The 14,062-nt window shown below is 37.4% G+C and overlaps 1 protein-coding gene across 2 annotated transcripts in view; it reads right to left on the bottom strand.

Annotated features, from left to right (window-relative positions):
* The window catches only part of LOC148658537 (metabotropic glutamate receptor 4-like), a 416,277-nt gene that overhangs the window by 203,292 nt on the left and 198,923 nt on the right, over positions 1 to 14,062 (bottom strand). For both annotated transcript variants that reach the window (XM_088639856.1, XM_088639855.1), the window contains exon 3: positions 4,424 to 4,640. In XM_088639856.1, the coding sequence (XP_088495982.1) occupies positions 4,424 to 4,640 (217 nt within the window). The remainder of the gene's footprint in view (positions 1 to 4,423; positions 4,641 to 14,062) is intronic.

Raw genomic sequence — 14,062 nt, forward strand, 5'->3', positions numbered from 1 at the left:
TTATTAGGAGGCCATGATTGGTAAGGGCCAATGTGAAATGTGGCTAGGACACCGGGGTTACACCCCTACTCATTTCGAGAAACGCCCTGGGATTTTTAATGACCACAGAGAGTCAGGACCTCGGTTTTATGTCTCATCCCAAGGACGGCGCCTGTTTACAGTATAGTAGCCCCGTCACTAGATAGAGATAGATAATACTTTATTAATCCCGTAGGGAAATTGATGTGTTACAGCAGTCCAGCCCAAGACAAGCAAAACAGACATCAGAATAGTTATAAAACAAAAGACAACAAAATAAATAAAAATAAATACATAGGTGTGTGCAAAATGTGCTGATCATAGTCACTGTAGAAACAATAAAATATGTGCAAAATGTGCATAGGTTTATACAGACTGATTGTCCAAAAAGTACAATGGAGTAAACATGCTGTCCATAGAGGAGCAAATGAAGGGCTAACAGTCCTAGCCTAGGGCAGCGTTATACACCCTGACAGCCGCCGGGAGGAAAGACCTGCGGAAACGTTCCCTTGAACACCGTAGCTGGAGCAGTCTATTGCTAAATGTGCCCCGCTGCCCAGTAACAGTCCCATGAAGTGGATGAGAGGTGTTGTTCATGATGACTGTGAGCTTGGTCAGCATTCTCCTCTCAGCCACCACCTCCATGGGGTCAAGGCTCATCCCCAACACAGTGCCAGCCTTCTTGATAAGTTTATTGAGCCTATTTGCATCTTTTGTCATGATGCTGCTGCCCCAGCACACAACAGCATAGAAGATGGCCGCCGCCACCACTGATTCATAAAAAATGTGTAGCAGTGTTCCACACACACCAAAGGACCTGAGTCTCCTAAGAAAATAGAGTTGGCTCTGACCTCTGTTGTACAGGGCGTCAGTGTTACCAGACCACTCCAGTTTATCATCCATCCTAAGTACTTGTAGGAATGTACGCCCTCTATGTTATCACCCTGGATGGAAACAGGGTTTAGCGGAGACTTATTCCTTCGAATGTCAAAGATAATTTCTTTGGGCTTGCTGGTGTTAAGCTGGAGATGGTTAAGATGACACCACTCCACAAAATTGGTAATCAAGCTCCTATATTCCTCCTCCCTCCCCTCTCTAATACACCCCACAATTGCAGAGTCATCTGAAAACTTCTGCAGATGACATGTCTCAGAGTTGTACCTGAAGTCAGAGGTGTAAAAGGTGAACAGGAATGGAGCAAGGACAGTCCCCTGTGGAGCCCCAGTACTGCTAACAATCTGTTGGGACACACAGCTCTGTAGCCGTACATACTGTGGCCTGCAGGTCAGATAGTCTATAATCCAGGACAGCAGGGGAGTGTCCACCTGCGCCACCCTTAGCTTATCTCTCAGTAAAGGTGGATGGATGGTGTGAAAGGCACTGGAGAAGTCAAAGAACATAACTCTCACAATGCTCCCCGTCGTCTCCAGGTGAGAGTTAGCTCTGTGTAGCACTATACTGGGGCATTAGGACCCACATGGACAGCAGGGTGAGCAACCCCTGCTGGCCCCACTAACACCTCTTCCAGCAGCAACCTTAGTTTTTCCCAGGAGGTCTCCCATCCAGGTACTGACCAGGCTCACACCTGCTTAGCCAATTATGAGTTGCAGGGTGATATGGCTGCTGGCAGTTCTTCTCAAGAGGTTCACAACTTCAGTAACATACTTCAATATACTGCAGTGTACTGTAACAATAGCTGCAGTGATGCTGTAGACTCCATCATTTCTTTCACAGGTCGCAAGATAGGAAGAGGTCAAATTACTTTTTGTCCTTTACTTCTTGTTGAAAGAGTAAACAAAGCGTGGACAACATATTAGACAGAAATGTAACAATGAGGGAATGCATCTTTTATTCTGTAAAATGTGTGCTTGCTCTTCATAACTACAATGGGCATAATCAGCAAAAGCAAATGAATAGAAATTCAAGCACATGCAGTTCCCCAAGGGAATACAGTATGCCTTAGATGCTCCTATCTCATATTTCGTATTTATTTTAGTATTTTTAGTATTAGTGAATATAATTAGCAGAGAGAACATACTGTAAGTGCTACTCTTCTATCCCTTCTCCTGTATTATTTAATACTCTGTGTTCAATTAAACCAAATCAATTTCCTATATAAAAAATAGCAGACATAAAAACAGAGACCAGACAAATGCAGAACTGATGTTAGTCAACAGGGCCTGTTAGTAACAAAATCTCAGTCCTTTGAAAATGCTATTTAATTTGGCCTTGGCCCAGTTCATGATGAACTTCAGCTTTCTGTCCAGTTACAGACTAGCACCTGATGGTGTGTTTCTATTATTTAAAGGTTTGCAATGTGTAATTCACAAGTGAGTCCACTCGAGTTTTAGGAAAGAGGCTTTTAAAGCTAACACATTCTTTCTGTTTGATTTCACAAGATGACTGTTCAAAGCTATTAATGAAGAGAGGACAGAGTTGGACTGAATTTTGTTGGACTACTAAGCAATTTTGCTTCACATCTTAAAAAAGGTGTCCTTTTTTATGACTGTCTTTCATTGTGTAATCTCTGTTTCTAGCTTTATTTGCACTTTTTTCAAGTGAGAAATATTCCAGACTGCCACCATTTACAGTATATAACAGAAATTTCATTGGTAAGTTGCAAAGTATGTTAATGCAAGGTTTCGGAAAGTAACAGCTAACAATATCCCGGTAATCTCTCTCTGTGGGAAAATAAATATTTAATGGTCTCTAAAGGAATACTCAGGCATGTAATGTAGTTGAAGCTTTACCATTAACAGAACAAAATGCATGTTTGGTGGATGATTCTGCAAAGAGGTCCACACGAAAAGCATAGTTAAGAAAGAGATTTATAGCAAGTTGCTGTTCGACCTAATTTCAAACTGTAGGTGCTAGTAGGAAGTGAAGCCAGTTGGGATAATATAAATACAGAAACATTTTTTTTTAATTTCACCACATGGGTATAATTCACATTTGATATCAGATTCAAAGCAACAGCAATAATTGGAAATCAGATATTACTTATATCAAATCAAATTATATTGGAAACGATCACCTTCAACCTTTATCTCATCTTGCTAAAATAGAAGAAAGTAGTAAATTTCATCACAGCACACATCAAACACAATTAGTGCCATTCTAAGTGTTTTATAGTACAGCACTACGTTATTGATAGGCACATCTGATGTGTTTGTGGGAAGAATAACAGTCCTACAATCATTTATAACAATTTACCTTGTTAATCTGTCTTCCCTGCTGTTAAAACATTTCTTCTCCAATTTTTATCAAAATCGTTATTCGGCAGAAGCCATTGCAATACAAATTCCAAACACAGGACCTAGTTCAGTACTCATATTATGGGCCTGGGCACAAGCGGAGATGAGACTTCATCTGCTTGGAATGTTCTAGTAATAGTTAATCTAGAATTCTTTACACCAAACGTTGCTTACAATATAAAGTATTAAACCCAGGGGCAGTGTGAATTATAATACTGTAACAATACATTATAAAGAAGACAGCAGAACTAAAATTAAAAGTGCTTTCTTTGCGAGACAGACTACAAAATGTATCACCATGCAATGCAATAAAGTAGAATGACAGGAATTATGGTATAAGCAATTTATGCTTGAGCTGGATGCTATACTACAGTATGTAAAACACAGAAATTTCCAAATGTGAAAAAAGAACATTAGACAAAATTTACATGTTAAATAAAATAAGACTTGCATGATTCTCCTAGAATTTGTGGCAGACAAAACTGATTTCAAATTAGGGTTGTGAAGCCTTAATAAAAATAAGAGTCTGACTCTATTCAAGAGTTAACAATCAGAGTAGACACAGGCACACCAGAATTTGATTAATCCTCTTTTTGTTGTTTCTTGTTATGCAGGTGGTCAATCCATTTGTCCTTGGGACAATAATGACTCATAATAATGACTCATTATTAACTTCTCACACTATAACAATGAGATGCCTTGGTTTTCTCTCAGGGCTTGTACATTAAGTACATTAAGTGGACACAAAACAGACAATAACAAAATTGAAAACTGTTGTATTTTCAGATTTTTTGTAGAAATACAAAAGAGGTTGAAACATACCCACCTTACACATAAAGTAATTCAGATTTTGGGCTGCCAAATTTGAAAATGTGGTTTTAGCTGTTAATAACAATAAGCAATAATAATAATCCTGACAAATTTCATTTACAAGAAAAACATTAGTACAACTGTGTATTATTTGTGTTTGTAAAGCTGAAATAAGTCTTTCTGAAGTGGAAGGGGAAATGTGTGGATATGACAGCCTTCTCTTTAATATTGGAACTGTTCCTAAAATGTGCTGGAAGACATGGAGCTGGTGGAGCCCTGGTGAGTTTTTGTGACAGAGAGAGAAGATAGGATTTCAACTCCAGGAGAAAGCAGGAGCTTACCATCCTCACGCGATTTCTGGATGAAGGCCTCCACGCCGCTCTCGCCGTAGTTCCCCTCCGATGCTACAGTAGAGACATAATTCCATTTCATGGCCTTGACGATGTCCACCATAGCCTGGGCCTGGTAGGTGTCTGGTGGCACCACGCGGGAGAAGAAGTCATAGCGGGTATTGTCGCTCAGCTCCGGCGCCGTCGACGCGTAGCTCACCTGGGGAATCTGCAGGGAGAGAGATCAGGTCTCAGGTCTCTCTATCTATCCCAAAGAGTCTGCACCCGCAGGAAGGAATTGTATTGCACTGCAAACTACAGGGAGGAATAGTAATGCACAGCATCACCAAGGTCTGAAAACATTGCATCTCCACTGGATACCAGCTGAGCTGAGTTGTAACATCATTATCCTCTGAAAATAATCCCGTTGCATGAAGATCTCAGTGTCGGAAGAACTTCTTCCACTTGCATAACAAACAATATCAAAAATACTATGCCCGTTCATGTTTTTATAATCTTTGAGTGACAAGTAAATCAAAATAAGATGATATAGAGAACTTCCACCATCCATCCAATTACTAACAACTTTATCCAGTCCAAGATGGCAGGGAGCAGTCAGAGCCTAACCCAGCAAGTAATGGGTACAAGGCAGGTTATACACCTGTCCATCACAGGGCACACACAGACACACACACTCACGCCAGGGACAATCTTCCCAGAAGCCAATTAGCCTACCAGTATGGACTGTGGGAAGAAACTGCAAACACAGGGCGAATTGAACACAGAGCCCCAGCGCTGTGAGGCAGGAATGCTAACCACTGTGCCACACTGAAGACCTATCTGTGTGGTACAGTTTACAGTACATGTATATATATAAATGTGTGTGTACAGTATGCTTGTCACAGCTTGTAATATGAGGCTAATAATATTTTACGAGGTTTTTCTAATATCTGTACCTTTAAACATTTAACTCTTAAAGGTGCACAAAAATGTATTAATTGCTAGAAAAGCCTTCAACCTTATGACAGCTACTCACTCATGCCAGGAAAGGCTACTTCTGGTAATTTGTATGGAATGTCTCCTTGAATTTTAAGTAGCCTACCCTAACTGATAATAACTACAATTTATTTTTGGCAGCACAGGGTGAAAAAGGATCAAGCAAAATCAGCATAATGATTCTGAGATTTAAATAAAATGTTTTTTATGAACTTTTATAAACCTAAGAAAGTGTCATTGTGTCGGCAAGGCAGATCTGGTTTGCTATTGCATGTGTTTGTGTACTTGGCACTGTCTCTGTACGCATGTAAGAAGAGGTTCACACAATGGCAGCGTTGTGCTGCCTTTATAAGCTCACATACAATGTTATCCTATAAGTAATCAGTAAATAAAATATTACAGTATATGAATGGCAAGGTGGTGCATCATTGCCTCGGGTTCCATTCCTGGGTGCTTGGAGTTTGTATGTTGTTTCCATATTCACCAGGGTTTCTCCCACGCGTGATCCAGTTTCTGTCATGACCGCCAGTCAGCAGAGATCAACCCACAAAAGAGCTAACCAGTGCCAGCATCAGAGTAATAATAACAAGTGCCGCCGCACGTGTTAATCCATCATCACCCATCATCTACCATGCGACACGCAGCGCTATTTAAACGATCTAAACTCGCTTCTCGCTGCTCAGTATTGATTCCTCTCCTAGAGAGCTCCTACCTCACCTGTTGTTAAAAATCCTCTTGTGATAACTCTGTCGGCTTTTGGACTACCTTTACTTTTGACTACAAACTCGCCAAACGTTTTGGATTGGACACCTGTTTCTGCATCTACATTCTCCTTCGTTTGCATAGGATTCTCATACCTCATCACTTGGATTCGTTACAGTTTCCTCCCATTTACAGTACTTGTAAGTTAATTGGAAGATTGTTCCTGGTGAGTGTGTGCGTCTCTGTCTGTGTCTGTGTTTGCACTACAATGGACTGGCGTCTTATCCAGGGCTTATCTTGCTTTGAGCCTGTTACTTGAAAGAAGAGGCTTCAGCATCCCCACCACCACTGATCCCATGTTAGAAAAAGCAAATAGAAAACTGATGGATAACATGGCATTAAAACTGCACTGAACCTGTCACACATAGATGACCAATATACAGTATAGGCTTCCATATATCTGCGATTGATGGGGAGAATGTGCCTATTGAAAATGAAGTACTGAAATGCATGAAATCTCAACTATCTGGGAAATGGTTTTTAAAAGGATTGATCCTATATTAAGCGATATCAGATGCGTTAAGGGATATCTGATAGCACAAAGGGAGAAATATTGGGAGCCCTTGTCAATGGCTGTGTGCTAGTAAACTACTAGGGCTGGTGAAGAGCATGGCAGACCAAAATCATCTCCTAGCAGCGGAGTTGTATGGCAGGACTCAGAGAACTCTGTTCTTCCCAGTTCACCACAGGGCCACAGAGAACAGTCATGGCAAGCCTGAGTGCCATACTGAGTGTGGGGAACGTGCAAACTCCACACAGACAGACAGAGTACCTAGGACTGAATTAAAGGCAAGACGCTGGGTCTGTGAGGCAGAGGTGTAAACTGTCATGCCAGCTAATTCTGGAACCATTCAATCCCAAAATCTTATTATTAAAGCAGTGTTTGAAGGGAAAAAGCTTTTAAATTGTTTCTAGGTCACAATATGTAAGTTCACTAAAGTGGTAAAATATGACCCAGCTCTGCAGGAGATTTGACTTTTAATGGAACAACCCTTCTATGTGGTTCACATATTGGACATCTACTCTAAATAATAGACAAAACAAGAATTTTCAACTGAATGAGTTTTATTGTGCCATTAAGAAATTTGCCTGGTTAACTAAAATTCAATATATTCCCTTTTGTAATCAACACTATAAGGTAAGAAATATATCTATGATATAAAGAATTATATATTTTTTCACCAAATATATATATGATATAAAAATTCAATGTCTATGTCAAATATATAATTTACATTAAAATCTACATTACAAATAAGGTTCATAATGTTGCTTAAACATATTTGTAACATACTATAAAAAATATTTTAGACATAAATATGTTCATTATCTTTATCCACTATTATTTTTTGTTTTTCTTGATCATATTAAAAATGTTTCAAAATATATTTTGGAAACAATAATATGCATATGAATATGACATGATCTATGCATACAGTACACTTCTATGTATAATTTGAGACTGCAACAGAACACAGCCTTATATTTAAAAAAAGACATTTTTCATTTTGCTTTTGCATGTTAAAAATCCAAAATATAAATGTTACAAAGGCTTTATTTTAGTAGCAAGAAAGTGTTTATGATGTCAAAAAATAGCATTTTTGTATCCTTGGAGAGTTTTTTTTAAAGTGACATCAACATGTTAACGACAAAAATGTATGCAATGTATGAATAATACTGTACATTATGGACTTTTTGAAAGGTATTAAACATTTGAATGTTATATACTTTGAATTTTGTGGATACAGTGTATGTGCACATACCAATAATTGTTTTAGATAGTATATTGTAAATCCATTGTGGATTACAAGTTTAATAAATATATTGAACAGTATGCTAATAATAATATAGAAACATTTAATTAGCATATTGTTCTTTGAAGTTTGAAATGCTTGGAGCCTACTTGTAATCCAACAGATTGTAAATATATTTTCATAACATATTTTCTACAGTATATGTTACATTTTTTATTCAAGTTGGTCAAGTTTGTATTTATTTAAATATGTTGCACATAATGCTATTAATATATTCTCCATATATTCTATCTACCCCAAAGATTGAGTTTTATGCAAATATATTTACAAAAATACAGAATATAAAAGTTAACATGGGAAATTTAACAGGTGTTATACAGTATATCTGCAAAGTCTGCTTCATACTAAACACTTCTAAACCCCACGCGTTCAGACAGATGTCTTCAGCAAGTACTTGTTACAGTACACCAGATTTAGTTCTTTCCTCCTCAGGACTACAATACTGTTATAGGTCTTATAACTAATCCGCTGTTGTTAACATTCCACAACTTGTTGTCCTCAGCAAGAGCCTCAGACCATGTATTTATTGTGGCACTTTAATGCAGCAGTTTGTGTCTGAATTTAATTATACTGATGCTATCTAGATTGTGCACTTTGCAATTCTGAACATCACCTTTTTTCCTGTTTTAAACAAAATATGATAATAGCCTAACTGTAGTTGATTGCAACATTTTTTATATTTACCATGCTAAGTCAAGCAGAAAGGAAAGCAGAAACTGAGTACATCCCATTTCAGAGGAAGCTTTCAAACTGAGCAGGTCTTAATGAGGAGAGATGGGAAAGGAAGCATAGAAATGGAAAAAATGCAGTTTAATTTGGAAACTAAAGTGTATAAAGTTAACAACAGTTTCAAAGCAAAAACCGGATGTGTAGTTTGCTTCATATCTCTGTTTGGAAAAAGACCTCACGAACTATCAGACCATTGAACTAGCTCAGAACTGAGCAATGTTATAAATAAATTGGACCGACATGTAAGCTGATTTCCACAGGCCAAAGCAATCAAATTAGGCCATAAATGTGTTTATAGTCCAGGAGCTTTCTGTAGCTATTTCAATTTTGCAAGGACAACAGGCTAAAGGCATTTTGACATAGTCCATGTTTGTATCCATGATTCCCATGCAAACATTGTACTGAAAATAAATCACAAATGAAACATTGAGAGTCAAAATGAGGGCAGGGCAATAATTATGTCTCGCATACACAATGCTAGAGCATTGAAGAGAGGTGTAGGGTGCAAAATATGAAATTAATTATACACTCTGACAGTGCACAAGAACAGCATTATGGCAGAACACAGGAGAGATACATTCAAAATTATATCTATGAATTGGCTTCATTACTCTGCTCTCCTCCCCACTGATACCTGATGTGTGGTGAGCGTTCTGGCGCACTATGGCTGCCGTCGCATCATCCAGGTGGATGCTGCACATTGGTGGTGGTGGAAGGGAGTTCCCATTACCTGTAAAGCGCTTTGAGTGGAGTGTCCAGAAAAGCGCTATATAAGTGTAAGCAATTATTATTATTATTATTATTATTATTATTATTATTATTATTATTATTATATGATAATATAACATACAATAAGCAAAAGGAAAACTGCACTTCTCAGCTTTCAGCTCATGCTATTCAGAATAAAATAATACCCTATTTAGCCTAATCAATTATGTTTGTTCAGACTTCCAAGAAATATGACTACTGTATGTTCAATACAAAATACTTGTGCAAGCACTCTTTCTCTCTCCACATCTCTCTTCATATACTGTGCATACATACTGTACCTACAGTACATATTTCCTATCAAACGCCCCAGGGTGGGGACCATGGACACTGTACCATATGAGATGCTATTCTTCAGATGGTGTATTATACCCAGGCACCTACAGTAGGCTAAATTTCTCAATCTGGTCTTTCTCAATCTTGCCTACATATATTTCCCCTTTAATTCAATCAGTGAAATATTTTAACACTTCTCCGCCTGGACTACTGGTGCCGAATGGCATTTGTGTGTAACCCAGGTGGGTGCTACACTTCAGTGATGGTTGAGTGGGTCATCTGCTATATGTAAAGTACTGTATATTTAGATTTTTATAACAATGTAAGCAATTCTTCATTGTAGTAGCAGCAGTAGTTGCATTAGTAGTACATTATTCCATTGGATTACGCAAATTACTACTGTATTTAACGTTTCATGCTCTAATTGGAAATGTGTTCTGAGCCATCCAATTTCCATCCCAGAAGAAAAACTCACTGATAAACTCCCACCCAGATGGAGATATCACAAGGTCTGCATCTTTGAGAATCGGGCAACCCTGGGACTCTCCGGACTTTCAACCAGTGCATCCTAAAAGCAATTTCTGAGGTATCCAGGCTATCTAGGACGGTTCTCCAGTGTTGCCAGCAAAGAACATCACCTCAAAGTGCAAATCATTTTGTTTTCCCTCAGAATTCAATCCTGCCAGTACATTGTGGCCTTATGAACCAAACATGAGCTGCTATTCACATAACCAAAAAGAACAATAATATAAAATGACTTATGAATAATAAATCACGGGAAAGACGTGCCTCCTCTCGATAAGGAAAATCTGATACAGATTTGTCTTTGATATGTAAATACATAGGGCGCCATTTGAGAATATGTCAGAACATACATAATTCAAAACTTTTTATTTTGCATTATCAGCTGTTACACACCTTTTTCATATAAGGGACAACAAACTTTGCATATAAAAACTGATGCATAAATGTTGTTGCAAGGTCTGCAAGTCCCTTAGACAGAGTCTAAGGCTTGTAGCTGAGAGATCAGATTTAGAATTACAAAGGTTTCACTCCAAATAATCATTATACTCCAGATTATATTCCTCAGGTAATTAAATCACTAAAAATGTTTTCCATGAAAACTAAGCATTTTGTCTTATCAAAACATTTAGTTATTGCAGGATTTGAAGATTTTTAATGCAGAATGTTCTCAAACTCAGCACAGATTATACATTACAATGGTGAATCCATAAGGCATTACTCCATGATGCAGCTGTCCAGGTGTGATATCAAAAGTCTATTAGACAAACACACCAATGTTTTCAATTTTTAATAGTGGATAGCTTTGTCAATTATTTGAGTAATACTGTTCTTTTGGATAACTGATATAATATATAGTTTGAGTCACATGATTTTATAGGAATGCCAGGTGCTCACTGCTTGGTATTTCAGTGAATTCACTATTTCCAAAACAAGTCCATAAAGTATCTACTGTAAATAAAGTGCCATTTTAAACTGCATTATGTTTTAAAACACCTGAACCGCAAAAGACATATCCACACCTTGCTTACATAATAAGGACCATCTAGTTCCTTTTCACACGATTGAAGATGGCATCCCTGGGGGAGAAATTGTCCAGAGAATGAAGCTGGCTTCATCAATCAACAAACTAGTCCAGACAAACCAGGGATCCCTCTGGGAAGACCCTGAAGGTTAGTCCTCATCCTGGATGACAGATGGTCAACATACAGGCTCAGGATCATCACATCTGTGGAATCCATCTACTCAATAGTTTTCAAACTTCAGTGGCTACAGCACAAGAAATTCCAAGAACGAATGATATGTGTTTTTGCAGAATGACTGGAACTCATCATCTGCCTAAAAATAACCTGCATGTTTGAAGGCTGTTCAGCGGTAACATGTTAGCAGCTGAAAAAAAATCGTTACCTTCTTTGGGCCAGCAGATGATCTGACAGCAGACAGGGGAGGAGTGTTTCATTCACTGATGAATACTACTTTGTCTTTGACAGACCAGAGGGATGGCAATGTGTTTGTAGGCATCATGTTTCACATGGTAGTTTTTTGTGGTAAAGCAGTGGAAGAATCTCTTATTCAAAAGAACATATTTGGGCAGATAAATGACAAATTTACTACTCAGAATTGTACCAAGAAGATACATTGATGAGGTCTATCAATACTCCATTCCTAGGAGCCATTTTAGAAGCATCAGTTGTCCAGCAGGACAATGAAAGACCACACAGTGCTAGGATTACAATAACAAGAGTTTGAGAAAACTATGTTGAGATCTTGCCATTAACACACTGTTCTCCTGAGTCCCTTAAACTGTGGAAACAACAGGAAATGTGAAAGCAACTCGACCAGCCATTGCCAGTCATCACAAGTCAGCTTGTGACTAATAGGTCTATGTTTCAACAAAGCCACTGTCATTGCTCAGCAAAGTCATACCTGAGGGAAACTTTGTCATTTTAACAATGAGTCACATTTCATACTAAATCTTGTCCAGATTATTTGATCTATTTTGTTCATATTTGCTGTAATATGTTTTTTTCAATAACCATCCAGTCTAATACAGGACTGATGTATGCTTGCGCCTAACCCAGTAAAAGACAGGTGAAAGACTTGTTGTTTCTTTTGGTATACCATAGCAATGTACAAAAGATGCTTAATATTAGGGTCCATTTGGTTACTTTTTAACTTTAGTTTTTATTTGAACTGAATAATTGAATGTGTCAACATAGTTAATTGGTTAATGGATTTCATTCAGGGATGTTCAGAGGAAGCATGGTCATCTAATATTAGATTAACAATTTTGAAGTTCTTTCAAAATAGTATCAGAGATAATTTCTGATCACCTAATAGGTCAAGTGACATTTATGTTTTAAGATGTTATTAATTATTTGGAATTTGATCTGTCACCAGTTCCAGGCATACAGATAGAAATCCCTTCCCTTGATCACTTAAATCTGCAAATACTGTATAGTGCATGATACACCTTAACTGAACAGATTTACTGTAGATATAATATAAAAATGGTCTCCTTTATAGTAATACATTTTTTATCAGCTGTCAACAGTCTCTTTTGATTTTTAAAATATACCTATGGACATGTATTGATAAACAAAGCCACAAGGGGACAGAATGTAGAAATTCGTATACATTTATTTCCTCTTCTTATGCTATTATTTACCTAAAATCACTGAGAACATAGTAAATGCACATTAATGTGGTTTAAGTTTAATAAGCTATTGTAAAAGTGTAAAAGACATAAAAAAGGGTTCTTTTTGTTTTTTGCAACTTATGTTGGCACAAATTCTATACATGAAGCTCTGCCAATGAAAACTAAAAGAAACAATTTTAAAGAGCTAAATGAAGAGGGATACTTAACATTTTGACTGTTGTGAGATGCTACACATCTTGTACATTTTGTCTTCTTTTGCTTCAGAAATGTTCCTGAAAGTCATTACATGACTAGACGTAGATTTGCAGTTCCTCCAGAGCTGGTTGGATGCATCCTGTTATCACTGTGAGACACTGCATCCTCTTTTTCTGCTTACTGAGTGAAAAAATAGGAAGATCAGCTTTGTGCTGCTCAGGGAGAATCAAGTATTTAGCTATTCCCAATTTGAAATATTCATTGGAGTTTTTAAGATAACTAGTTCTCACAGCATGTTTTAGTTTTTTCTACCCTCACCAGCCCATAAAGGAATCAATCAAAGCCATATTAGGGACATTTATATAATCAAACAACACTTGACTTGATGGATGCATGGAAAATGTGTATGAGGTCATTTAACTGTAATTTTATTGCAATATTTAGTGTGTCCATACATCTCCAAATATGCTCAACATGATCTACAGTTATTGTTATACTAATATCCATCACCACTTATACTGGATGAACTGACTTAACATTAACATTAACATTAACAGAGAAATTTCCTTAATTACTGGAATAATGTTATAAACCAAATGTGTGGCATTCTGTTGCATCTAAGTGCACCTTAAAGTATAGGAATAACAGTGCATTGTCACTTTCAATGTGACCCTCAAGACCAATAGCCATAGGACTGGTTTTCAGTTCTATTTAAGAAATAAGTGTCAAAAAGGAAGTCATTTTTACATGCAGCAATGGATGTGCAAACAAAGGATTTTCAGTACAAAGCAGATGGAATGGCAACAATGTGGATTAGGGGTAGCATATTCTTTATGAACTGCAGTAGATTAGACTGTTAATAACCTGGTAAAAACAGACCCCTACTAATGATTAAGTCATAATAAAAAACAGCTTATTGTTATAAATAAA

Source organism: Lepisosteus platostomus, chromosome 7 (genome assembly GCF_059453375.1).
Source record: "Lepisosteus platostomus isolate fLepPlt1 chromosome 7, fLepPlt1.hap1, whole genome shotgun sequence".
NCBI classification, from domain to species: Eukaryota; Metazoa; Chordata; class Actinopteri; order Semionotiformes; family Lepisosteidae; genus Lepisosteus; species Lepisosteus platostomus.